The 26487-nt window shown below is 42.7% G+C and overlaps 1 protein-coding gene across 1 annotated transcript; it reads left to right on the top strand.

Annotated features, from left to right (window-relative positions):
• The first annotated feature begins 1140 nt into the window (after positions 1-1140).
• Positions 1141-26487, top strand: LOC110520195 (rho-related GTP-binding protein RhoE). The gene is made up of 5 exons (XM_021597344.3): positions 1141-1480; positions 1749-1836; positions 22650-22759; positions 23582-23716; positions 23883-26487. The coding sequence occupies exons 1-5, from the start codon at positions 1331-1333 to the stop codon at positions 24129-24131; spliced, it is 732 nt and encodes a 243-aa protein (XP_021453019.1). The 5' UTR covers positions 1141-1330; the 3' UTR covers positions 24132-26487.

Raw genomic sequence — 26487 nt, 5'->3', positions numbered from 1 at the left:
GGGTAGAGTCAGTGCAAGAGAGTTAGTGCAAAACAAGGGTCAATGCAGGTAGTCTGAGTAGCCAATTGGTTTGCTATTTAGTAATCTTATGGCTTGGAGTAGAAGCTGTTCAGGGTCCTGTTGGTTACAGACTTGGTGCACTAGTACCGCTTGCCGTGCGGTAGCGAAGAGAACAGTCTATGGCTTGGGTGGCTGGAGTCTTCGACCATTTTTTGGGGCCTTCCTCTGACACACCGCCTGATGTAGAGGGCCTGGATGGCAGTGATCCCCCATCACAACACTGATGAATAGCCCTACTTAATAATCCAAATCAAATGTAATTTCCATCCCTCTTAATCTTGAACCATTCCAGTGTCCTTCATCCGTTAATTCCAAAGTTAATTAAATTAATCTCTTTGTCCTCCCTCCCTTGACATTTGACTAAGACACAACAGAGGGGTTTGGCCCTCCTCTCTGTTACCAGATGTAGAAGCAGACCTACCAGAAGTAAAAAAAAATAAATAATAATAATTTAATCACCACTCTCCATTCATGTGGGGTTTCCAGTTACCACAGCCACAAACTCAGAAATTATGAAAACAAAAATGTGCTTTTTGGTCTTAATTTAAAGTTGGGGTTAGGCATAAGGCATAAGGTTGTAGAAATAGACTGGGTTTATGACTTTGTGGCTGTGGTAACTAGTGATGACAATCCATGTGCTGCCAGGGATGTGTTTCGCCCAGAGGGAACATCACGTAGTTGTTGCATCAGCCACAAGTTTCTGAACATGAGTTATGTGCTTTTTAGTTCACCAGATGTTCAGCACATGTTGTGCCAGCCTTCTAGGTATTTCTGAATTACATAATGGACCATTAAGTAACTGTATTATTACCTTATCTTGAGGTATCCCACTTAATCAGCCACAATGATAATGACTCTTTTGTTAGTTTTTTACTATGGTCATTTGCTAGCTTCTTTACACCTCTGAACACATCTTGCTTGTCCTCTCCTCTGAGAGCGTGGTAGGTAATACCGACAAATAGAGGGCGCTGTTCACGTGGTAATGTTGACGTCTCCACGAGGGAGAAAGGGGCGGACCACTACTTCATCAAATGACAGAGGCAGCGGATTGGTTTAGCGCCTCGTATATAAACCCCCTGTGTTCGACGCTTTGCACGATCAACAGTAGTTTACAGAGTAGTTTACCGGTGTGTATAGGACGTTGCTGACAATATCAACAGTAGTTTACTGGTGAATGGGGGACGCAGCTAACAATATCACAGGACAGTAGTGATTGTTATGGGGATCTGATTTTGGTGCGGAGCTTATCTATAGACATTTAGAAAAATAAATGAAGGATACAGGATCTGTTCAAAAGCTTTCACCGAAATCTGAGATGGATCCTAACCAGAGCGTGAAGTGTAAAATCGTTGTCGTTGGGGACAGCCAGTGTGGAAAAACTGCTCTACTTCACGTCTTTGCAAAAGATTGCTTTCCAGAGGTAGGACTGTTGTATGTCGTTTGGATGAGTTAACTCTTGCGTGTTTTGTGCCATTTACGAGTCGTTACCCGAGGGGTAGTGTTGGAAAATGATATCTTCTGAACTTTTGTGCACTTTTACACACATACCAAGTGATTCAAATTGACTGCTTGCAGAGTTACAGATTAAATTACAATGGATAATGTGTTTTTGAGTACAGCTCATCTTGGTATACTGGATAACGTGTATGATCAACGTAATGATGTATTGCAAATTCTTTATTTTATAGAACTATGTCCCAACAGTGTTTGAGAACTACACAGCCAGTTTTGAAATCGACACGCAAAGAATAGAACTCAGTCTCTGGGACACTTCAGGTGAGAACTTTTTGAATTATACTATTTTAATGTCTATTTAATCTCTACAGCATTCTATCCTGAACAAAAATATAAAGGCAACCACTTCAACGATTATACTCACAGTTCATATGAGGAAATCAGTCAAATAAAATAAATTCATTTGGCCCTAATCTATGGATTTCACATGACTGGGAATAGATGCATTTGTTGGTTAAATGTCTACAAAAAAATGTGTCTTCACAATGGGCCTCAGGATTTCTTCGTGGATTTTTTGTGAATTCATATTGCCAATAGATCAAATGCAATTATGTTTAACTTATGCCTGCCCATACCATAAACCCACAGCCACCATGGGGCACTCTGTTCACAATGTTGACATCAACAAGCCATTCACATTTAACTAGGCAAGTCAGTTAAGAACAAGTTCTTGTTTAGAATGAATGTCTAACCTGGACGATGCTGGGCCAATTGTGCACCACCCGTTGGGATTCCCAATCACGTCTGGATGTGATACAGCTTGGATTCAAACCAGGGACTGTAGTGACACCCCTTGCACTGAGATGCAGTGCCTTAGACTGCTGCACCACTTGGGAGCCCAAATGGTCTGCGGTTGTGAGGGCAGTTGGCTGTACTGACAAATTCTCTAAAATGACATTGGAAGCGGCTTATGGTAGAGGAATACAAATGGAATTATCTGGCAACATCTCAGGTGGACATTCCTGCAGTCAACATGCCTGCAGTCAGCAATTGCACACTCCCTCAACTTGAGATCTGAAGCGTTGACATTTTAGTGGCCTTTTATTGTCCTAAGCACAAGGTGCACCTGTATAAGATCAAACTCTTTCGTCAGCTTCTTGATATGCCACCTGTAAGGTGGCTGGATTATCTTGGCAAAGGAGAAATGCTTACTAACAGGGATGTAAACAAATGTATAATTTGTTGGAAAAGCATTTTGTACATATGGAGAACTTCTTGGATCTTTTATTTCAGCTCATGAAACATGAGACCAACACTTTGCATGTTGCATTTTATACTTTTGTTTGGTGTACATAGACATAAGAGCCTACTAATACTGCACTACAGGGCACGAGCCCGAATATGGACTGGCACGGTGGAATGTGAGCGTTGCCATGAATTAGAGTAAACATTTTTTCACCACATTTAAAAGCTTGTGAAAAATCAGACTGTGCCTAACTTAATCTTAAACTTGACTGGTCGTCAATACATTAAACTAGCCCAGTAGATGGCAAGGAATATCCAGAGTTTAAACTGACACTGCATCCTTGGAATGTTACGGACCACTCTAGCGTGAGGCTGTATTGAACACATTTAAATTGAAATGACAGAGATTGAATTTCTCTAGTTGGCTTTGAATGACGGAAAGGCCAGGAGTTGAGGTAGTTTGGCTTGGGAATGCAGTGGAGGGGGCATTGTTACAGCCAATAAGAAACCAAGACGAACAGGCCTGGAGCTCTTCATCAGTGCCTCACACCTGTTTTTGACTGTCAGTTCCTCCAAACGTCGCTCCTCCGTAGGTAGGGTACTGGTCTTCCATTGCCGACCATGTAGCACCCACCTGGGTGATGCTAGTGAAAGCGCACAAATTGGCAGTTAAGAACAGTCCCTGAGCCTCAACAGCCGTCTCTGGACACTGCATGCAGTCCTTGTTGTATTTATTCCGAACAGCTTAAACTGAAAAAGCATGGGCTGCGTTATTTAAATCCAAACAGTCGTCTAGCTAGCTATAATGTGTAAGCCAAAAATAGACTTTCCATCACAATTCTCGAAATCTGAGCGTCAAGACCACTGAGTGATCAAACCCCAGAGCAATAAAATGCCAAAAAGGTAAAAAACAATGCTTAACACTTCAAAATAACAGTCTGCAATATTTACAGAGCTCTCTTGGTGACCTTGTGGTGCCATGGCAACCACTGATTCAGTGTGCCGTGTCCACATCCTCTCTCTCCACTCAGAGATGCGTAACAGATGAAGGCATTTGGTGCACTCAGTGGAGGCACCAGCTAAGAAAAGATGAAGAAATGGTTATTAAATAAACACTTTCAAAATGTATATGTAACATCTTTTTTCTTTTATAAAATCATAATTTAGAGACTTGACTGCAGTAGCGGTGCATGGGTAAATTAACTGGGGAAGCCAAAAAAGCCATATTACAATCTGTTTTGTGATAATTGCATTGCTTGCTCCATGACCTGTTAGTTCATATGCCATGTGACTATAGGCCGAGACCATAAGACAGTGGCAGAATAAATTCAAACGTTTGCTTTATCACGACTGGAGAGCGACTGTCTGACGTCCACAAAAAATATTGCATGTAACAACCAGTTCCATGACCTACAGCATGGTGAAGTCAGTTATTGTTTCGGACATTTGCGGACCACTAAACAATTATTGATTTAGAACCACAGTTGCAAAGAAAATATGAGCTGCCTCCACTATTCCAGCACCCTTTCAACTTCAACATCATCACTCATGTTTAGTCTAATACAGTGACAACTAAAAGATGCCAAAATAATTGTCCAATCAACGTAAGCTAAATGTGGCTTTCCATGGTTTTGATTTCTCTGTGTGCATGTGTTCCTGCAAGTAGAAAAAACATGCAGCCTCACCCTACTTGTAGAGAAACGCCAATGCCATCCTCTTTAATGTTGAGGAAACGGTCTGTCACACAGTACACGCTTTCATTTTTGTTGTCCTAGGCTACCTGGCTAAAATGCTTGCTCGCTAGCCTAATTTCCATTTAATGGGCAACGTTACCTGGATAACATTAGCCTTCTACATCTAGGTACAGTGCCTTCAAAGTATTCAGTCCCCTTTGACTTTTTCCACATTTGGTTACATTACAGCCTTATTTTAATTTTCTTTTTTTTCTCAGCCATCTACACACAATACCCCATAATGACAAAGCGAAAACCGGTATTTGTGTGGAGCTCATTCCTCATTTACATAAGTGATCAGACCCTTTGCTACTTCAAATTGAGATGTGGTGCATCCTGTTTCTATTGATCATCCTTGATGTTTCTTCAACTTGAATGAAGTCCACCTTTGCTAAATTCAATTGATTGGACATGAGTTGGAAAGGCGCACATGTCTATATAAGGTCTCAGTTGACAGTGCAGGTCAGAGCAAAAAAAAAAGCCATAAGGTCTAAGGAATTGTCTGTAGAGCTCCGAGACAAGATTGTGTTGAGGCATAGATCTGGAGAAGGGACTTAAAGGATTCTGACCATGAAACAAGATTGAACTCTTTGGCATGAATGCCAAGTGTCACATCTGGAGGAAGCCTGGCATCATCCCTACGGTTAAGCGTGGTGGCAGCATGCTGTAGGGATATTTTTTTTTTTTTTAGTGGCCGGGACTGGGAGACTAGTCCGGATTGAAGGAAAGATGAACGGCGCAAAGTACAGAGGGATCCTTGATGAAAACCTGCTCCAGAGTGTTCAGGACCTCACTGGGGTGACGGTTCACCTTCCAACAGGACAATGATCCTAAGCACACAAACAAGGCAGGATTGGCTTCGGGACAAGTCTGAATGTCCTTGAGTGGCCCAGCCAGAGCCCGAACTCGATCGAACATCTCTGGAGAAACCTTAAAATGGCTGTGTCGCTACACTCCCCATCCAACCTGACAGCTTGAGAGGATCTGCAAAGAAAGGGAGAAACCCCCCAAATACCCATATACCAAGCTTGTTGTGACATGCCCAAGAACATTCAAGGCTGTAACTGCTGCCAAAGGTGTTTCAACTGAGTAAAGGGTCTGAATACTTATGTAGCTTATACATTTTTGCAAGTGTATAAAAAAAAAAATACAAACGCCAGTTTGCTTTGTAATTATGGGGGTATTGTGTGTAGATTGGGGGGGGGGGGCTACTTAATCAATTTTAGAATAAGTCTGTAATGTAACAATGTTGCCGTCAAGGTCTGAATACACTCTGAATGGACTGTACATGTTAAACTTCCATCCTCTCAGGCCAGGGGCATAATGTATGAATTAATGGTTGGCTCAGAATCACCATTTTATAATCATTGGCCAGTACAGAGAATTAAATCTCTATCTCCATCCATAGCTAATTTAGGAAAGGGTGAATTTTATCTAGCTAGCCACCGGAGGACAACACAGCCAGATGCAACATTTCAAGTGTCTGTCGCAGTGACGCCAAATCCAAACTGGCTTCCCTTTAGTCCCTTTGTTTTTTTATTTTTCTGTTTTTATACTTTTTTATTTTTATTTTATCAAGGGAGGCCAAATGCTCATTGGCTTCCCTTGTGTCCAATGCTACAGGCGTCAACAATGCCATACTCTTTTGGACCAGACCGCATCAGATGGCCGACACGTACAGAGGGGAGCTGTTTCGCTTGCTCTGACGCTTTCTCCGGTGACATGCATTCAGCCTGGCTTCCATGAATACATGCCACTGCTGGACTGTCAGCAACACTCCAAATTAAACACACCTTCCCCAGTTCAAATACTGTTTTTCCTGAGTATATAAATGCTGACACATTGCTTACGTTACATTTCTTGGTACAAAATCTAGTGGTCCCTGGGGTATCTAACCCAGCCGCAGATCAGAAGGTAATTACCTCCTATACAACAGCCTCGCAGTCTTCCAGCCTGGCTGGATGATTGGGCTGTTGTAGATGGAGGGGTACTACAGCTGCACCATTGAGAGCATTTTGACTGGCTGCATCACTGCTTGGTATGACAACTGCTTGACATCTGACTGCGAAGCACTATGTACAGCCCAGTATATCACTGGTGCCAAGCTTGCCATCAGGACCTCTATCAGATGTTAGAGGGAGGCCTTAGAAATGGTCAAATATTCCAGCTTCCCAAGTCAGACTGTTCTCAAATACTGCACAGCAAGCGGTACCATGCAAGTCAGGAACCAAAAGGACCCTGAACAGCTTCAACACCCAAGCCATGAGACTGCTGAGTAGTTCACCAAATAGCTACCTGGACTATTTGCACAAACTTTTTTAAAATCCTCACGTGCTGCTTCTACTATTTATCGATCACATCAATGTGGCCTTTGATACACCAGGGAATGTTTGTTTTACAAAATTATAGAAAATGTTTATTTTTAGCAGAAACCACAATGAGGAATGTTTCTGTCCAGCATTACAGGTGGCCTGATATTTATTCTGTCGTTGGTGTTGCATTAGTGCCCCAGTAGTTTTTATTGTTGGGACATATCACAGGGCTGCAGACCTTTTGAAGAAAGCTTGGCGTGAGATTTGCTATGTGAATTTCATTGCCTTCTGGCACAACCCCTAGAAGGGGAATTTGGGGTCCTCCTCCAGGAAAATGTTACTTAAAAAAAAAATGTGGTAACAGGACAGACAGCTGATCATCCTCGCAGTGGCAGACCATGTATAACAACACCTGCACAGGATCGGCACATCCGAACATCACACCTGCGGGACCGGTACAGGATGGCAACAACTGGCCAAGTTACACCAGGAACGCACAGACTGTCTGCAATAGGCTGAGCGAGGCTGGACTGAGTGTTTGTAGGTCTCTTGTCTGGTGAGGACCTGCCTTACATCACCGGCAACAGCGTCTCCTATGGGAACAAACCCACTGTCTCTAGACCAGACAGGACTGGCAAAAAGTGCTCTCCACTGACAAGTTGCGGTTTGTCTCACCAGGGGTGATGGTCGGATATGTGTTTATCGTCGAAGGAATACGCGTTACACTGAGGCCTGTACTCTGGAACGGGATTGATTTGGGGCTGGAGGGTCTGTCATTAGTCAGGGGCAGTGTGTCGCAGCATCGGACTGCGCTTGTTGGCATTGCAGGCAATCTCAATGATATGCGTTAGAGTAGACATCCTCTTCCCTCATGTGGTTCCCTTCCTGCAGTCTCATCCTGACATGACCCTCCAGCATGACAATGCCACCAGCCATACTGCTCGTTCTGTGCGTGATTTTCTGCATGACCAGAATGTCAGTGTTCTGCCATGGCCAGTGACGAGCCCGGGTCTCAGTCCCTTTGAGTTCGTCTGGGACCTGTTTCCCCCCCCCCCCCCCCCCCCAGAAATGTCTGGGAACTTGCAGGTGCCTTGGTGGAGGACTGGGGTAACATCTCACAGCAAGAACTGGCAAATCTGGTGCAGTCTGAGGCGATGCACTGCAGTACTTAATGCAGCTGGTGGCCACACCAGATACGGACTTCATTTTGATCCCCCTCCTTTGTTCAGGGACACGTGACCAACAGAAATGGAATAATGCCTGTGGAACTTGTTCAGTTTGTCTCAGTTGAATCTTGTATGAACATAATTATTTACACAGGTTAAAAATAAATGCAGTTGACAGTGGGGACGATCCTTGCCGTCATCTTACCCAACATGGATAATGTGATGTTTGAGTTGTGATTCCCCCCCCCCCCCCCCCCCCCCCCCCCCCCACAGTTCTGCCTAGACTGTGCATAATACTAAAATGTCAAAATTAAACTGACAAATTTTAATATCCAATGCTTTATTTGTATCACTTATTTAAAACTGTCCATGAATGGCTGCAAAATACATAGCCTCTTATAAATAATAATTTTAAGACACCAGATTTCAAATATGTGATTTGTACTTGGAAGAAGTGTAATAATAAAATACGTGGGGAATAACAGTTCTTGCGAACAAGCACACTCATTACCCTATTTTTAGCCCATTAATAATTAGAATTGTTCCACTGATCAGACTAAAAGTAAATAGGTCAGGTCTATCTGCCCCTACACCCTAACCAAATCATTTTTCTATTTGTCCCCACTATAATTATTTTATTTATTTGCGTTCGCAATCTGTTTTGACAATTTTATTTTCGTAGTTACAAATCAGGTGACCCTACCAAGCTTCCCTGCTTGGAACTAGTAGGTTTTTCTGCTGCCTTCATTGTCACAGCCTAAATGCCAATCCCCTATAGAGGGGACTAATGCAAGTGTGGATTAAATGTACTTTAGTGCAATGCTGACAAAAGGCTGCATTCTGCAATGGGAAGAGTAATAGCAACCTAATTTTGTTGACAACATTGTACATTAAACTGCTCTAACCATGCTGCTCTTTAGTTTCATAAACTCTCAAGAGACGTTTCTTTAAAACATGCTTCCAATCCCCTTGATTCCTTACATAACTAAACCAATTATGCTTCAATGTGTCATGATTCAGTGCTGTGGCAAGACGGGACAATGATAGTGGTTTCAACTGGGAGATTAAATTACGGATACGCATTTCAAATCAATTTGGAGCACAGTGAAAGTTAACATGCTGGCATTATAATGGACTAATTAAACAGTATTTTTCATTGTGGAGGGGGGTCAAATGCGAGTCTCACAGCCAATGCGTGTGTTGGCAGCTCTGCATCACCTGGGTCATCACTATACTGTATATCAATGGCTCTGGGCCTCGCTATTAGTATGTAGCGCAGATGGTTGTGCAGGTTTCTCCCCACTGTCTGGGTTGTCTAGCAGCCTCCGGCTCACCCCTACACTGTTCCAACCTGTACATATTGAATTGGGTCATGTTTGATATGAACCCATCTTCTCACCCTGTGCTATGAATGTGACTAGAGCCCTACAGTGGACGTGTCCATAAGACCTAGCGGTCAAACACGGAAATTGTTCCAATTGTTTTTCCACCATTTTATCAGTTTATCAAATAAGGGCTGTGTTGTGTGTTTACCCTAGTGAGACGTTTTGACTTTTTATGAATATATTTGGCTCTGTTTAATCTCAGATTCAGAAATGCTAATTAGCATCAAAGTACAGGTCATGCCAGCATGACTACAAATCCCTGCAAGCTCCTGCACGGCTTCTCTAGCTTTGCTGTCAACTAGCTCGCTACCTTGATCCAAAACGAAATATGTATTGAAAAAATGTAACTGTTCCGTATTTTTATTTAACGCTTGTTTTTATGCATTTGGTCTTCTACAGAGTACTATCCTAGTATCTGTCAGATATTTAGAATGTGCCATGAATATGAGGCTAGTTCTTGCAAGGAAGCTAGCTACCTACGTAGATATTAGAAACCTACCCTTATTTTTTACCAGATCCTCTTCTGTTTCAGCCAGTGGAGGTCTATTTAATCCCTTATTTCTGCCAACTATATGAACAAGGAAGTCTATTTCAATTAATCAGAATGCAGTACTTTATTCAAGCAATTCAGAACTCACTTTGACATGTTCAAAGCCAGATTAACTCATTGCAGAATGTATCCATAATCATGAACATGCATATTTATTTGACAAATACACATGGTCATCCATCAATCACGTCAAACACCTGAACTCCAACATTTACATTGTTTGCTAGTTTGACGTCTTTAAAACGATGCATACACAACATAAACATCTGCATTTCAAGTAAACATTATTTTATCAATGCCATTAACCTGGGACATCGCAGAGCACCATATGAACCATTATTTCTCTGAGTGCAGAATTCCAATTTAGGAATTAGACCAGCAATAACACAATGTAGAACAGCATATTGTGATTTTGGGTGGGTGAGTTAAATGGCAACAGGATGCGTAAGGTAGGTTTTTATATAAAATACTAGGTAAACTCCAGCAGAATGAGACTCAAATCAAGGAAGCCATGCCTAAAAGCAGCTATATCAGCACCCTTTTCAATGTAACAGGTCCATGTTGCTGCTGCATTCAGTCTGAACCCGAATAGGGACAGCATTACAATGGGGGAGGAAGCTCAACATAGCAGCATAGGGAAAATGGGTGAAGGTAGGTTTTATAGAGAAGATGGTGAGTTCCAAAGTGTCTGAAATTAGTGTGGAATAAGTGGTAAGCTAGAGCTGGTTGTCCATGGAATAAACATAAAATTGGATGCTAGTGTGCTTCTGCACCTACTTTAGGATGTTACAAATATCCAGCCCATGTCCAGTCATTCTCGGCGTGTGTCCCTTGACATCATTCCATCTCAGTTACAGCATTCAAATTGTGCTCATCCTGTCTGAATCACAACATTTTAAGACTGGGCAATCACAGTATTTCCACAATTCTGAGCCATAAACAAAACTTAAGCATTGAGGACAGCTTTTATTCATATTTTTGGATAACGTGGTGGTTTACACCGTCTACTGTGAATGATGGAAGTATCCTACCCCAGCTGTAGGTCCATTTGTGTGTGTGTGGTCACTTAGGCCTGCACATCAACCAGTACTGGGTGGGACCAGTAGAGACTTGGGGTGCTTTTTCTCAAAGTGCTGCTTGAATGTCTTCGGGTCTGCATCTATAGCGGTTAAGTACCTAATGGCGGAAGATGATCTGTGGCTTAGATATACATATTTGACATAAGTTTACATATTATAAACTAAGCAATGCAATGCCACAAACTACTACACACACACACAACCAAAGGTATGTGGACACCTGCTCGTCGAACATCTCAATCCAAAGTCGTGGGCGTTTTATTAAGTTGGTCTCCTCCCTTCGCTGTAACCGCCTCTACTTTTCTGAGAAAGCTTTCCACTAAATATTGGGACATTGCTGCAGGGAATTGCCTCCATTCAGCCACAAGCATTAGTGAGGTCAAGCACTGATGCTGGGCGATTAGGCATGGCTCGCAGTCGGCGTTCCAATTCATCCCAGAGGTGTTCGATGGGGTTGAAGTCCGGGCTCTGTGCAGGCCAGTCAAGTTCGTTCTGTATGGACCTTGCTTTGTGCACAGGGGCATTGTCATGCTGAAACAGGAAAGGGCCTTTGCTAAACGGTTGCCACAAAGATGGAACCACAGAATTGTCTAGAATGTATGCTGTATCATTAAGATTTCCCTTCACTTGAACTAAGGGGCCAAGCCCAAACCATGAAACAGCCCCCATTATTCCACCTATCTTCCATCAACCTTTACAGTTGGCACGATGCATTGGGGTAGGTAGCGTTCTCCTGGCATCCATCAAACCCAGATTTGTTCAGACTGCCAGATGATGAAGCGTGAGTCATCATGATTTCCACTGCTCCAATAGTGGTGTGCTTTACACCACTCCAGCTGACGCTTGGCATTGCGCATGGTGGCGTTAGGCTATTGCGGCTGCTCGGTCATGGAATTCCAGTTCCATTTCATGAAACTCCCGACGAACAATTCTTGTGCTGACGTGGCTTCGAGGCAGTTTGGCTTCGAGGACAGATTTTTATACGCTTCAGAACTCTGGTCTCGTTCTGTGAGCTTGTGGCCTACCACTTTGAGGCTGAGCCGTTGTTGCTCCTAGACATTTCCACTTCACAATGACAGCACTTAGTTGATCATGCAGCTCTAGCAGGGCAGAAATTTGATGCGCTGACTTGTTGGAAAGCTAACATCCTATGACGGCGCCACATTGAAAGTCACTGAGCTCTTCAATAAGGCCATTCTACTACCAATGTTTGTCTATGGAGACTGCATGGCTGTGTGCTTAGGGTTGTTATCCTGTTGAAGTTGAACCTTCGCCCCTGTTGGAGTAACCTGCTCCAGAGGACTCCGGACTCATCAAGGATCTCTCTATACTTTGCTTTGTTCATTTTTCCCTCATTCCTGAAAAACATCCCCACAGCATGATGCTGCCACCACCATGCTTCACCGAAGGGATAGTGCAGGTTTCCTCAAGATGTGACGCTTGGTATTCAGGCCAAAGAGTTCAATCTTGGTAACATCAGACCAGAATCTATTTTTTTCTCATGGTCAGAGAGCTCTCTTGACAGCCTTTGAGTTTGCCATGTGGCTTCTGTCTGGTTACTCTTCCATAAAGGCCTGATTGGTGGCGTGCTGCAGAGATGTTGTCCTTCTGGAAGGTTCTCCATCTCCACAGAGGAGCTCTGTCAGTGACCACTGGGTTCTTGGTCACCTCTCTGACCAAGGCCCTTCTTCCCTGATTTCTCAGTTTGGCTGGGCGGCCAGCTCTAGGAAGATTAATGGTGGTTCCAAGCTTCTTATGGAGGCCACTGTGTTCTTGGGGACCTTCAATGCTGCAGAAATGTTTTTTGTGCCTTGCCACAATCCTGTCTCTGGTTTTTATCTGACATGCACCGTCAAATGCGGGGCCTTATTTGACGTGTGCCTTTCCAAATCATGTCCAATCAATTGAATTTTATTTCAATTTCGAGTCTCATAGCAAAGGGTTTGGATACTTCTTTACATAAGATTTTTTCCGTTTTAATTTCCAAAAATGTCTAAACCGGGGGGGAATAAGGCTGTAACAAAATGAGTCAAGGGGTCTGAATACTTTCCGAATGCACTGTTTGTCTTTTCCAGACATTCTGAAGGGTAAAAATATGTTTTTAAAATTTATATTTTCCAGGACACTGAAATACCATATTTTCCCAACATTGAAATCGGGTTCTGAATGTGAAAATACTTCTGTTTGGGTCAAGGCTGGACTGGACAAAATCTGAACCGTACGTAGACTATGATTTGGTCTGGTCCGGACCAAAAACCAATGTCCGTTGATGTGGAAATCAGGGGTGGTCCGAACTGCACCAAAAAGGCATCTGTCGTTCCGGGCTTACTGAGGTGTTGCCTGAAGTTTAATTTTATGAATGCCCATCTGTGGTCAGCCTGCAGTTTTATAAAACACTCAACAAACATCTGGACAGGACCAAAAAGATTGAAACCACTTAACATGAGGTGCAACTCCTGGACAACACTCATGATTATCCATTTTACTTTGACCTGTCCTGTTTTTAGGTTAACATGAGAGCATTTTATTTATTGGGCACCTTTTTAGGTTAGTCTAGTTTACTGCTCAATGTAAAGTGTCAGTCTCATTACATTGTCATTTATCTCCAGCCTGTAGGCTACATACTCTTTCTACCACATCCTATATTTTCTAGACAATTTACTGCTGTTGGAGAGATGCAGCGATGCAAAATATGTTGCGCCCCTGCCTTTGCCAGTGGTCATTGCTTATCACAGGTTGGCATCAACGCTCTCATAAAAAGCCCTTACAGCCACTGGTTGGTTGAGTCATTGTTTTGAGCAGAATTGTGATGTTTTATATGTTGGAGGTGCGTTGGTCTGTTTAGCTCAGAAAATGCTGCCCCTTTGTCAGTCTGCCACCATAGGCAGCTGCCTAATGAGTATGCCGGCCATGCACAGGGCAGGTGTGGACCAGCGCTGCCTTGGCTGCAGTCTTCTGGTTCGCAGCTGCTCCCTGCTTAGCAGCTGCCGTCATAGCATCAGTTAAGTTCAACTTCAAATTGAGAGTAGCATGTGTTATCAATACCCCCTCAATTCTTTCATGTGTGCATACTAGAGGTCGACCGATTTTATGATTTTTAGATACCGGTTTATTGGAGGACCAAAAAAAGCCGATACCGATTTTAATCGGACTAACACCAGCCTAATCTCGGGAGTTGATAGGCTTGAAGTCATAAACAGCGCAATGCTTGAAGCACAGTGAAGAGCTGCTGGCAAACAAAGTCATTAATATGGTCGAATCCGGAAACTATCATATCGAAAACAATTTTCGTATATACCCTGACTTTGCGTGCAATGAAAGCAAGAGAAGTGACACAATTTCACCTGGTTAATATCGCCTGCTAACCTAGATTTCTTAGCTAAATATGCAGGTTTAAATATACTTTGGTGTATTGATTTTAAGAAAGGCATGTGGGTAGGTATGGGTAGGTACACGTTGGAGCAACGACCGTCCTTTTTCCACGAATGCACACCGCATCGATTATATGCAATGCAGGACACTCTAGATAACTACACATGGTTGTTGATATTACTAGTTTAATGCTAGCTAGCAACTTACCTTTGCTTCTTACTGCATTCGCGTAACAGGTAGGCTCCTCGTGGAGTGTAATTAGTGCCTATTAGCTATAATAATTTGCTTGTACAGAGGGTGACAGCAAACCTATCAATGTTCTCCCGCAGTAATGCAAGCACACTTGACTCAAGAGGATGCTAATCAGTCCATCTCTGAAACCTCTCAAAGCCAGACTAAAATAATACAGCTAGGGTAGCTACAAGTCAAGTAATACTTGAAGTAGGCTACCTACCCCTCACCAACAGACACATTATCAAGAATGCCAAGCCCTAGCTTCACCATCTGTTAGCTAGCTAGTTAACGAGCAAGCTACAATGGTTACCCCTTTAAAAGTTGAGAGCTTACACCGGGACTTAGCGGTACCCAGTGTCACGGCTTCATTGCTTCAGAGCACCACAAGGGGAGGTTAGAGCTCTCATGCATTTGGGTCCCAAGGTTTTTTTGACAATCATATTGAGTTGTTCCAATGATGACTTTGACGCGGAGCCACCTCTCCCTTGTGGCTTTCTTCAGCAAAGATGGCTGACAAAATATTACGGGGAGGCAAATGTAAGTTATATCGAGTCAAGCAAAAAATGTGTTAATGTGGAGGCAAGCGATTGTGCATATTGTCAGTTAATTTACGGGGGAAAAGAAATAATCTGTGTGTACCATGTGTATCAAACTCCATTCTGTGACTGGTGTCCTGTGTCTGAATGTATGTATTCAGGTACACCTCAACAGTGTACTGCTCCTGGGACATCAATGATTACGCATTGTAACTATGCAATAGACTAGAAACATGATTTGTAATTCATATATGTATGTGTATCAACAGTACATCCTGCCAGCACGCCCACAAGTGTCCTGAATGACGTGAGCAATGAGATGGGTGTAACAATCCAGGCTATTTGCTCTGAGAACTGCATAATAATGTAATGAAACAAGCAGGGATCAGGTTTTAACCAGCGGTTGATTAATCTATGCCTAATGATGTTTAAATACTGGTATGGTAGCCTACTGTACCTGTTCATTTTCCTGGCCTTTCGAGTTCGGTGTAAAACAGGCGTCTTGTAGTGTTTTTCCGAGTAGCACTGTCCGTGACCAAAATCCCCAAGTCTACCAGTATTTTTGAAATGTCTCCAGTAGATTTTTCCGTTCCTCCTGAATGCCCTAATCTGCTCACTTGAATGAATAAAAATCATGGTGCTACAATATAATCCAAGTGAGGGCAATCTGCTGTGTACTTATAGCCTATTGTAACCTGAAAGTCACGCCTTTCCTCACTCCACCCTTAACAGTTACCATTTCAAAAACGAGCTCTTAATTTAAAAAAATCACATTGCGACCAAAGAGAACAGACAAAATGGATGTTTTCATCAAACCAGCTTCTTTCTATGGTGCTACCCGTTCCAGGGTAAGGACTGTAACCACCAGAGGACTTAAATGAGCCGGAGCTGAGAGGATCACCGAAAGGTATTTTGGTTTCAGAGCATTTTTTTATTAAGAGTCAATATGCCTTATCAGTGTAAGCATACTGTATTAAACTCTATAATTGTGTACTAAAAACATGAATGTGTTTTTGCAGCGCTTACAACATGTGGAGATCCGTGGACAAAGCGCTGGACAACGAAAAAACGCATGGTTGCCAAGAAGGCTATTAGTTAAGCTAGATTCTTAACATGCGTGTTGGAGTCACTTTTAATTCTTAATTGATCTACCGTTTCTATCATAGGCCACTGTAATGGATGGGGGCTCAGGGCGGTACCATTCTGCTCATCTGAAGAAGGCGCTCATGGGTGAGATTCAAACTTTGAAGATTGTGTCATTGAAAGCTGAAAGAGAAACATTCTCTGAGGGCAGAGATACGGGCGACAGCTGATGCATTGGTCCAGATCCAGGCGGTATTGGCGGAGAGTCACTCCTCATTAGCTGAGAGTCAGGTGATGGAAGTGTTGAAAAGGGTGAGGAAGGAGATGGCGTCATAATCCATGCCAGGCACACCTGTGAGCTCTGGAACTCCACCTCTGACAGGCAGTCAACCTGCGTGGTGGGTTTGTCAGGTCGTTGGTTCACCCTGACATTTCCATTCCTCTTCTGACAACAGAACTTGACCAACTGCACAGCAAGGGCCGCCCGGACCGTTATCCTGTTCTGCTATTCCAAGGATGTGTAACCGAAGAGGTACCACGAGTGGGCTCGGAATACAAACTGGGATGGATCCCGAGGCAAATGTGGCTTACCAGTGACCCTCCGGGTGTTCATCATTAATACTGTGTCTCAGACGTTTCCGTCCATGCAACCTGAAAAAGCATTAAAGACCGCGTTAAGGAGTACTTGAGGTCACCGAGAAAGTCTGGACGTGGCCTGCTCTCCCTTATGTAAGGGATTAGGCACTTTCCCATGCAGTATGTACTATATGCCATGTTTACTTGTCACTGCACAGTAGCCTAAAAACAAATGCAGGTGGCTTATCTTCTAAATGCTTTATTATTCATATGTAAAAGCATATACTGTACTGCATTTCTTCATCCGCATCTTTATGCTTTCGTTAATAAAATAATGATAAATACACTTTCAAAATGTCCATAACGAATTACTTGTACGCTATGATGTTCTTAATGTGTTGACTGAATATAAGCAAGTGATGCCTGCTTTTTTTTTTTTGCCTTTTTCATGCTCACTCTAGGTTAAATATAAACACCAATTATTAATTTAGGATTATATCAAAGCCATTTATGATCTAAGAATATCTAACGGGAAATGCCCCTTAGAGGATTGGAGGACTCTAATATCTGTAATTGTTGGCGGAGAGTCACACCATTGAGAAATATTTTTCAATATACTGTAGGCCTACTATAGGCAAAATGAGTCTCACTAGTGTTGAGTAATGTCTTATTCTATAGTCGACATCACAACTATGAAATAACGCACATGGAATCACATTCTACAGCACCATATTTTCTGTTCCAGTCTAACAAACACAGAGGGTTTTTCATGGAATAGAAACACCATAATATTAATTAAGCAAGTACCAAGTTTGGACACCTGCTCATTCCAGGATTTCTTTTACTATTTTATACATTATTTTTCTAGGTTAATAGTGAATACATCACAACTATGAAATAACACATGGAATCGGTGAAGAACAAATTCTTATTTACAAGGACAGCCTTCTCCTTCCTCCCCAACTGGGATTTGAACCCTGGTCTCCCACTTGCCCTGCATTCTGTAGTACCGACATGGCCTGCTCTCCTTTATGTAAGGAATTAGGCACTTTCCCCATGCTTACTACAGTATGTATTGTAAACTGAACAGTAGCCTAATAAACACATTTAGTTAATAAAATAATTATATAAAATACACTTTCAAAATGCAGATGTGTTAGTTATGGATCCATAACTAATTACTATGGGAATAAATATCACTGATTTACAGATATTGGAACAAAGCCCATATTTTCCATTTGGTTTTCATGGAATAGAAACGTAATATTATTCTAATTAAGCAAGTATCAGCCAAAAGATTGGACTCCTACTCATTCCAGGATTGATTTATTTTCTACATTGTTGAATATAGTGAAGACATCACAACTATGAAATAACACATGCCCTGCATTCTGTAGTACAGACATGGCCTGCTCGCCCTTATGTAAGGAATTAAGCACCATCCCATGTTTACTACAATATTTATTGTAAACTGCAAAGTAGCCTTTTAAACACATTTTGCTAATAACGTGATACTCTTTCAAAATGCAGATGTTGATTTAGTTATGGATTCATAAATTACCATGGGAATAAATGGCACTGATTTACAGAAATATTGGAACAAAGTTGTATAATGAAGGCAAATTTAGAATCCTCCAATCCTGTAGCCTACTCCTGACGTCACGTTGTACAGCGCCAAAGAAAACCAGAGGGTTTCCTTTTTCTCTGAATAGAAACACCATATTAATTAAGCCAAATTTCTTAATCAATCCCATACACTTATTACAAAGGTTTTAATTTCTCTGGTATTGCCAATACGGAATACTTTCAAATGCTTCTCTTAGATACCATCTGGTGGTCAAACTAGCATTAACTTGTAGTAATAGATAAAATGGCTGATAATTAAACTACGTGGCGGGGGGTGGCAAGATCGTGCCACTGCCACGGGGCGGCAAGTAGCCTAGTGGTTAGAGCGTTGGACTAGTAACCGAAAGGTTGCAAGATCGAATCCCCAAGCTGACAAGGTAAAAATGTCGTTCTGCCTCTGAACAGGGCAGTTAACCCACTGTTCCCAGGCCGTCATTTAAAATAAGAATTTGTTCTTAACTGACTTGCCTAGTTAAATAAATGTAAAATAAAAATGCTGTGGCAGAATGCAAGGTGTGCCGCTGTATGACAACTTTTAAAGGAGGAACCACTGTAGACTGTTGGTTTATAAAAGAAAAAGAGAACTAAACCCATTTTTAAGAATTTCTCGTGTTTAAATGGCGAGTCATCTAACCAGGCTAATGTTGCGAACATGAGCTCAATAGCTAGATAACAAGCATTTTCAATTTAACTTAGGGTTCTTTCCTTCAATTCTGTAAATTCTTACAAGGAGCCGAGGGAATTTAGCAATTTTAATGTACTTAATTCTGCAAATCTTGGTGATGGAGTTGACAATGTTGCAGTGTAAAAATTTCCTGCAATTTGAAGAATGTTATCATGGCTAATTCTGTGTTTTGCTCAAACATAACAATCAATGGGGGCCCCTGGGCATGTGCCCGGTCAATAATTCAGCCATGCCAAAAGTACTTGTAAATTAATTTTGTTTTATTTATTGGTTTAATCCTTTTTAGCTTTTATTTTGGACATTTCTAGTTCTCAAATTGTATCATAAAAAATATATAGGTATTTTCTACAAATTTAGGATTTGGTTTAAGTTTACACTGAAAGTTTTTCCATGAGTACAGGGGGAACACTTCTTTAGTGCTATGGGTTTTGTTTAGGTGCTCATTACAAACGGTAATTTTTTAAGGTGTCTCCTTAGCCCCCCACAGACATCCACCACATTTTTTCATGTAGATGCCCCTCAGGCTGGTCATTTACTTATTGGTGGATGAGGTCCGAGACAGTGCCTGAGGGGTAGGCAAGGAGAGAGCTGTTGCTCTTTGTTCAGGTAAGGTATAGCAGATAGTGTCTGTCAATGCTCCCACTTGCTTGCAGCTTCTTGAGGTCTCTGAAGAAATGTACCACTTTTTAGGCCTGTCGGTCTTCCTGTCTTAAGTGACTACTTTTTTTTTTATTGTGACTTCATTGTTTTGGTAGTTAAGCCCTTGACTGATGTGACTGGACTGCCCTCTGCTATAGTGGCACTGGCAGAGCTCATGCATCTAGGTTGAGAGAATTTGAGCTGCATGCCATTCACAAGACTCCATTTTAATCCTCACAAAGACCCCATTGTTCACAATGCAGAGTTATAAAAAAAAAAGTTAAGCTTGTTTTGAAAACTGCATTTTGAGCAAAACATTCTCACATTTTGAGTTTGAAACCAGACTGAAGTTGATTCAATGCACCAACAGTTTTTCATCAATGATTTAGTTATGTTTCCATTCTCTCTGATTTGTTTTGAATATGTTAAACAAGGCAGTTCCACGCAGAAGCCAAGAGTATGGTGGGGTTCTTTTAGAGGTATTCCCACAGTGAAAGGTGTCTCCATATCACCGGTCAAGGACAAAGTTACCTTTTTAGTGTTTTAGAGTTCCCTGGAGACCCCTCCTCTCACCGTTTGAAAACAAGTCCTCTGTCTGTAGATTCATGTACAGTTTCATTCTAGTGGTCTGAGGGGGGGAAAGGTGCTCTCTATTCCATGCTCTCTATTATGCTCTCTATTCTATATCAAGTTACACACAGACTGCGCTGTAGCCCTTTATCTTATTTCCTCAAGTACATGGGATATGAAACAAATGATGGTGACGCTGTCCTTTGTGTGTGTGTGGGGGGGGGGGGGGCAGCAGCAGTAGTGGTTCTGTTTTGAGCTGGTCCCTGCTCTGTCATCAGGAATGGGTAGAATAAAAATATCCCCTTGTCTCTCTGCTTGTCAGATGCATTGTGGTAGCCTGTCTTTTATGGACTCCACCTGGGATCTCCTTTTAAGCCCTCAGAATGGTTCCATCAGAATGACTCCTTCAGTCTGATAGCGGGGGTGTTTACTCACAGTAGGGGGTAGAGGGATGAGTGTGGGTGTCTGGCTGGCTCTGGGGACTGAACAAGGCCTTAGGGCTGCAGTGAAATGGGGCAAATGAGCTGTCAGTCCATCGGCATGGCTTTCCTTTTCCTGGGCTCTTGTATAACGGTCTGGATCCCCAAAGTGAGTGCTAGTTGATTCCGTAGCAGAATCGTAAAAAAGCAGTACCTTCTTTGGGCTCCTCCCCTTTCCCGGTGTTATCACTACGCTGGTTGTCTGTGTTCAATTGACTGAGGAAAGTCTCCAGGAGGCAATGTATACTCTTTTGGGCGACTATTTACTGTTAAATATTTGTCTTCATTCTTTACTTGGTCCCGGTCCCATCGTTCAGTAGGTCAGAATGTTTAAAGCCAGAGAAGGGCCTCCAGTCGTCGCTCAGTTTGTCAGCTTGGTCAGACCGATCCACACAGACCATTTTAAAGTTTTACAAAAGCAAACCTTAATCACTGGACTAGAGCGGCCCACCATGCATAGATCAAACGCATAACAAGAAGATTATGAACCTTGCCCACCAGACATGAGAAATTACATTTGTCTTGTCAGTGCAGATTTGGTCATGGAAACTTGAAAGCAATGGGAGATTGGTAAAACACCACCATATGCTGGCATAGTTCTTAGGCCTACTCAGTACAAACAAGCTCTTCCCTCCGTCTCCAAAATAAGATTTTGGCATTGCTTGCTGTTCAGGGAAATGTAAGTTTAAATTGGATGTAACATTCCGGCCATGTGTTTTCCATGGAACATGAGGATGTCATTAGTGTACAAAGTTTTTATTTTATTTTTTTGGTATCAAGTTTAGAATTCATGTTTGAGGGGGAGAAAAGCTGTCAATGCATGAAATGATTTAATCTACATTCCTTTTTCAGAATAAGGCTTCACTCCTACCCCCCCCCCCCCGCCCCCCCTCCCCATCACTGGGAACCATTCCTTGAGCTGTCCTCGTTGAATACCGAAATGTCAGTGTAGCTGAAAGAATCTCCCAGACATAATCTGGAGAAGAAAAAAAACAATTCCTGGCATAGCATTCCGAAGGTGGAAGCGCAGATGTTCCGCTGCCAGTCATCAGTCTGCAAATGTGTTGGGTTTCAATGTGATAGTTAGTCAGTACATGCTCTGTGTGCTGTGTGCTTTTCCAAATTCAGTTTGCGAAATCTCATGCATCTTGCTTTTTACATGTCGTTAATCAGATGCATAGTTTACGAGATTAGCATACCACCTCCTTTCTTGACTTTGGCGACTAATCCGGACAATTATATTAGCATGCGCTGTGCAATAGAATTTAGGAAATTAAAATGCATGTGGAAAGATGCTTCAAAGACTTGCTAAAAATATATCATTCCAAAATTAGAACTCAAATTAGATTGAATCCAAGCTGCTCCTAATCACAGTTGCCCAGCCGCATACTATGTAGCAAGACAGTCAAGGGATTGACACTGTGTTGGATATGTGATGTACAGCAGTGACCTGGGACTGGAGTGACTAATTAGTTTATTAGAGTAATCGGAGAACCCCCCCCCCCCCCCCCTTATCTGCTCCATATTACAGATGTCTCCGGTCCTAGTTCTGACTGTGGGTTCTGGGCTGGGTATAAATGGAGGGCAGGGAGTGAGCAGTGCAGCTGAAATGATGACACAAGCGGAATAATTTATGGATGTGCTGGCTCACAGTGAAATGGTGTTAGGGAGGAATTTTGCTTCCCTGGGTCGTTCTAACATTTACAGTAAAATCTGTTGGGTACTAAATACATTTGAGTTATCTGAGCTAAACTAATGTTAGTTGATGTAAGGAATAGTGCAGAGCTGGGATGTGATTTCTTAGTTCTTTATTTGGCCTAATTTGCATATTTTTGACCAGGTTTTTACTATTGTGTTTTTGCAGGATCTCCGTACTATGACAATGTGCGACCGCTCTCCTACCCAGACTCTGATGCAGTCCTCATCTGCTTTGATATCAGCAGACCAGACACCCTGGACAGTGTACTGAAGAAGGTGAGCATTTCATATGTCCTGTAAGTTTCTTCTGATTTGCCCCTGAATTAAGTGACCTGTCCCACAGGCATTTTCACTCTGTCCCCTTGGACTCTCTTGGAAAAGGCTTGTTTGTGTTGCTGGGTGAAGTGGCTTGTGAAAAACCTCATGGATGAAAATTACTGCGCTGGGCACATGAGTCTGAGAAGTAGTCCAACAGGCCTTGTTCACGTGTGGTATCCCAGGGATGGCTACTCTGTGTCTCGGTGCCCTTTGACCTGTGATGACACAGGGCTCGGGTATTGTGCCAGCTGAGAGGAGTTTGGTCCAGTGAGTGGGAGTGATCCCTCCTTTGGAGAGAACATAATCACCAGGCTGGGCCCCAATATCTGGACCACACACTGATCAAACTGGGCATTGTTGTGGGGGGAAATGAGAGAGTTGGAGGACAGTTGTTCAAGGCACAGAATAAGCCTGGGAATGTGGAAGAGGATGTTTTCCATTACTTAAATTGTGCGATACAGAGCTGGCGCTGTCAGTGACTGTTTTCAAAGATGACAGCATGATATGAAGAGAATGTGTGGGTGGTTGACTCTCTGGAAAAACTCCAGTGCCCATTAATGCGGCCCTTTTGGCACTTGTCTAACTATTTTGGCCCCAAATCTTAATCTGAGGTCTTGGTGCATAACTTTATTTTATTTTATAGACCTTGCGGAAGTCTAGATTTGCATGCATAGCTCTTATGTTTGGATGCCTGACACTGAATATTAGCCAAACCCGTAAAAGCACATGTGTACTAGAAGTGTTAATGATTTTCTATTTTCTGAATTGTTTTCTCTATAGTGGCGAGTAGAGATCCAGGAGTTTTGTCCCAACACCAAGATTCTGCTGGTGGGATGCAAGTCAGACCTCCGCACAGACCTCACCACACTGGTGGAACTGTCCAATCACAGACAGACACCCGTGTCATATGATCAGGTAGGTGGTACATGCATTTTGCTCGTACTTTAACACTCACTATGATGATGTGGACATAAGTTATTTGAATTATTGGTCTAGTACTATATGCCTTAATGTGGTACCTGTAAACCTCAACAGCTATGAATACCAATAAGACTGATCTACTGGTGTTATTCTCTCTCAGGGCTCCAACATGGCCAAGCAGATCAGTGCTCCCTACATCGAGTGTTCATCCCTGCAGTCTGAGAACAGCGTCAGAGACATCTTCCACGTGGCCACGCTTGCGTGCGTCAACAAGAGCAACAAGAACGTCAAACGCAACAAATCCTCCAGGGGCACCAAGAGGATCTCGCACATGCCCAGTAGGCCCGAACTCACCGCTGTCACAGCAGACCTGCGTAAAGACAAGGCCAAGAGCTGTACAATAATGTGATTGGTTGGGGTAGGGAGACTGACTGTGGACTGTGGGAGGAGCAGGCAGGTGATGGGGACTGGACACTTTGCATAGAGCCCCTCCCACTCGACTCACACGCAAAGGAGTGAGAAGGCGAGTTAGCGCTGCACTTTAAATCAGCTTCTCCACTGGTTTGTATTGACGCAAAATGTACAAACTTACATCAAGCTGCCCTTATTCTGTGCCATAGGAGAAGTTCACCAAGGAGACCTGAAGGAAACCGGACACTGGAGCCCATCTGAGGCTTCAGAATTGGGTTTTGGTTTATTTTTAAGGCCAAGATGGTCAACAACCCTTTGACATAAACTACAAGAAAGAGATGGAAGACATGCTGACTTCTGTCGGTCCTCTCAAGCTTTCTTTACCCCAGGAAATAATGTTTTTGGTCCAGCAATTACATCATAACCTTTTGGTCTGGGATCTGGACAGGAAAAGAGCTAAAGTGGTATCAGGTTTTAATTTTATCTTCAGAAAGATATGAGAAGTGGTATGGTGGTGGATTCACCACTGAGTGACAAGATTGTTGTTTGGAAGCAAGAGACTGCTGCTGTGTTCTGCTACAGTAAAATGGATCAAGAAGACAAATGGATCTCTTGCACTGGCCCCTGGTTCTGGCACTTACAGACAAAGAAGTTACTAAAGGACAGAAACACTGGTTCGTTCACATTGCCCATCTTCTCCCCCTTTCTCTTTTGTTACTGCCTTTATGAGTTTGCCAAATGGGATGTTTGTTATAAGCTGTTGCACACTGTTACGAAAGATCTGAAAGCCTTTTTACTATGTTTTGCTCCTTTGCATATCGTTCTAGTGCTGTTTTTAAACCTCAGCATAGTCTGAACCCTTTGTTTTGCTGTTTTTATCATTTACAACCAAAAAAGCTTGACAGCGTTGAAATCGCTCACAAAGTAGCTCTCTGGCAACGACTAATGTGATAAGCTGTGTAACGACCATGACCAATGATTTTGAAGGATGTGCTACAGTATCTCTGAGGACATATCCTACACCCCTTCTCTTCTGTCACACTTCTGTCACTGGGATGACTGCTCTCCCTGCTCTTCTCTCCCTGGCATCGCAAGAGTTACGAGCAGCACAGCTGCCCAGTACATGTGGTGCACAGTGCACACCCATGCCAAGTTTAATTAAGGGCTTAAACATGGCCAGTGCTGATCAAACCACTGAGCTTCGGTTATCGGCCCAGAAGACCATTGCACAGATCTTTTCAAGGATGTCCTCGGCTATGCAATGTGAGGATTCTTATCGAACTCCAAGAAGGACAATGGTCTGTGAAGACAAGTCTAGTTATCAATGTTTGCTGGTTCATGACCTGTACAGTGCTGTTATTGTTTTGGCGCGGCAGTGGTTAGCCTAGTGGTTAGAGCATTGGACTAGTAACCGAAAGGTTGCAAGGTCAGCTCGGGGATTTGAAAAGGTACAAATCTGTCGTTCTGCCTCTGAACAGGCAGTTAACCCACTGTTCCTAGGCCATCATTGAAAATAAGAATTTGTTCTTAACTGACTTGCCTAGTTAAATAAAGGTAAAATAAAAAATAAATAAATGTGTGTGTGGAGCGCTAGGGCAGACTACATATTACTCACACTGTTCATCTCTGGTACAGAGGCACCACATTCGTAGCCTACTCTTGATTCAAATACAACTGTTATTTGATAATGAATGTGACCAGCACACTGGGGCAGTAGGCTAAGTCCAATAGCTAAGTAGAACTAGCCCGTAGCTATAGCTCATGGCGGCAGGTAACCTTGCGGTTAAGAGCGTTGGGCCAGTAACCGAAAGGTCGTTGGTTCGACTCCCCAAGGTGGGGAAAAATCTGGCCTTCTGCCCTTGAGCAAGACGGTTAACCATCTGCGCCTGGGGAACAGTTGGGGATGTGGATGTCGATTTAAGGCAGCCGCTCCCCCATACCTCCTCTGAGGGGTTTGGTTAAATGCAGAAGACACATGATTGTTGAATGCATTGGTGGAGAGATACCTCTCAGTTGCACAACAAGCAGTTGCTGTTAAACTAGATTTACATTTCATATCTAACAGTTACAATTTCAGTCTTCAGTTGTCTCCGCAGCATAGTAAGTACTTGGGTGTTGTTGGTGTTGAAGTCTGTTGAGCTGATTTCAGAACAGCCCCAAAAGGCAGTATATCAGCTAGCGGGTGTAGTCTTAGTTCACAGTATGAAAAAATTGTAAATTAAAGTTCAGAATGTGTTAGCTGTAGAATATCAACCCTTTTTTTATGTTTAGTCCATTTGTATGTATGATGTTTCGACAGTATTTATTGAAGTTATATATTTTACCTTTTTGAAAATAAAGTTCAATGTACAGTA

The sequence above is a fragment of the Oncorhynchus mykiss genome, chromosome 3 (assembly GCF_057628025.1).
Source record: "Oncorhynchus mykiss isolate SJ-2025 chromosome 3, ASM5762802v1, whole genome shotgun sequence".
Taxonomy (NCBI): Eukaryota; Metazoa; Chordata; class Actinopteri; order Salmoniformes; family Salmonidae; genus Oncorhynchus; species Oncorhynchus mykiss.
This window is presented reverse-complemented; position numbering and strand designations above follow the sequence as displayed.

Excerpts from the sequence above, each read along its gene's own strand:
- LOC110520195 (XM_021597344.3), top strand. The coding sequence starts at position 1,331 with ATGAAGGATACAGGATCTGTTCAAAAGCTTTCACCGAAATCTGAGATG. Across the intron at positions 22,760-23,581 it reads TGGACAGTGTACTGAAGAAG|TGGCGAGTAGAGATCCAGGA; the intron begins GTGAGCATTTCA and ends TTTTCTCTATAG. Across the intron at positions 23,717-23,882 it reads CACCCGTGTCATATGATCAG|GGCTCCAACATGGCCAAGCA; the intron begins GTAGGTGGTACA and ends ATTCTCTCTCAG.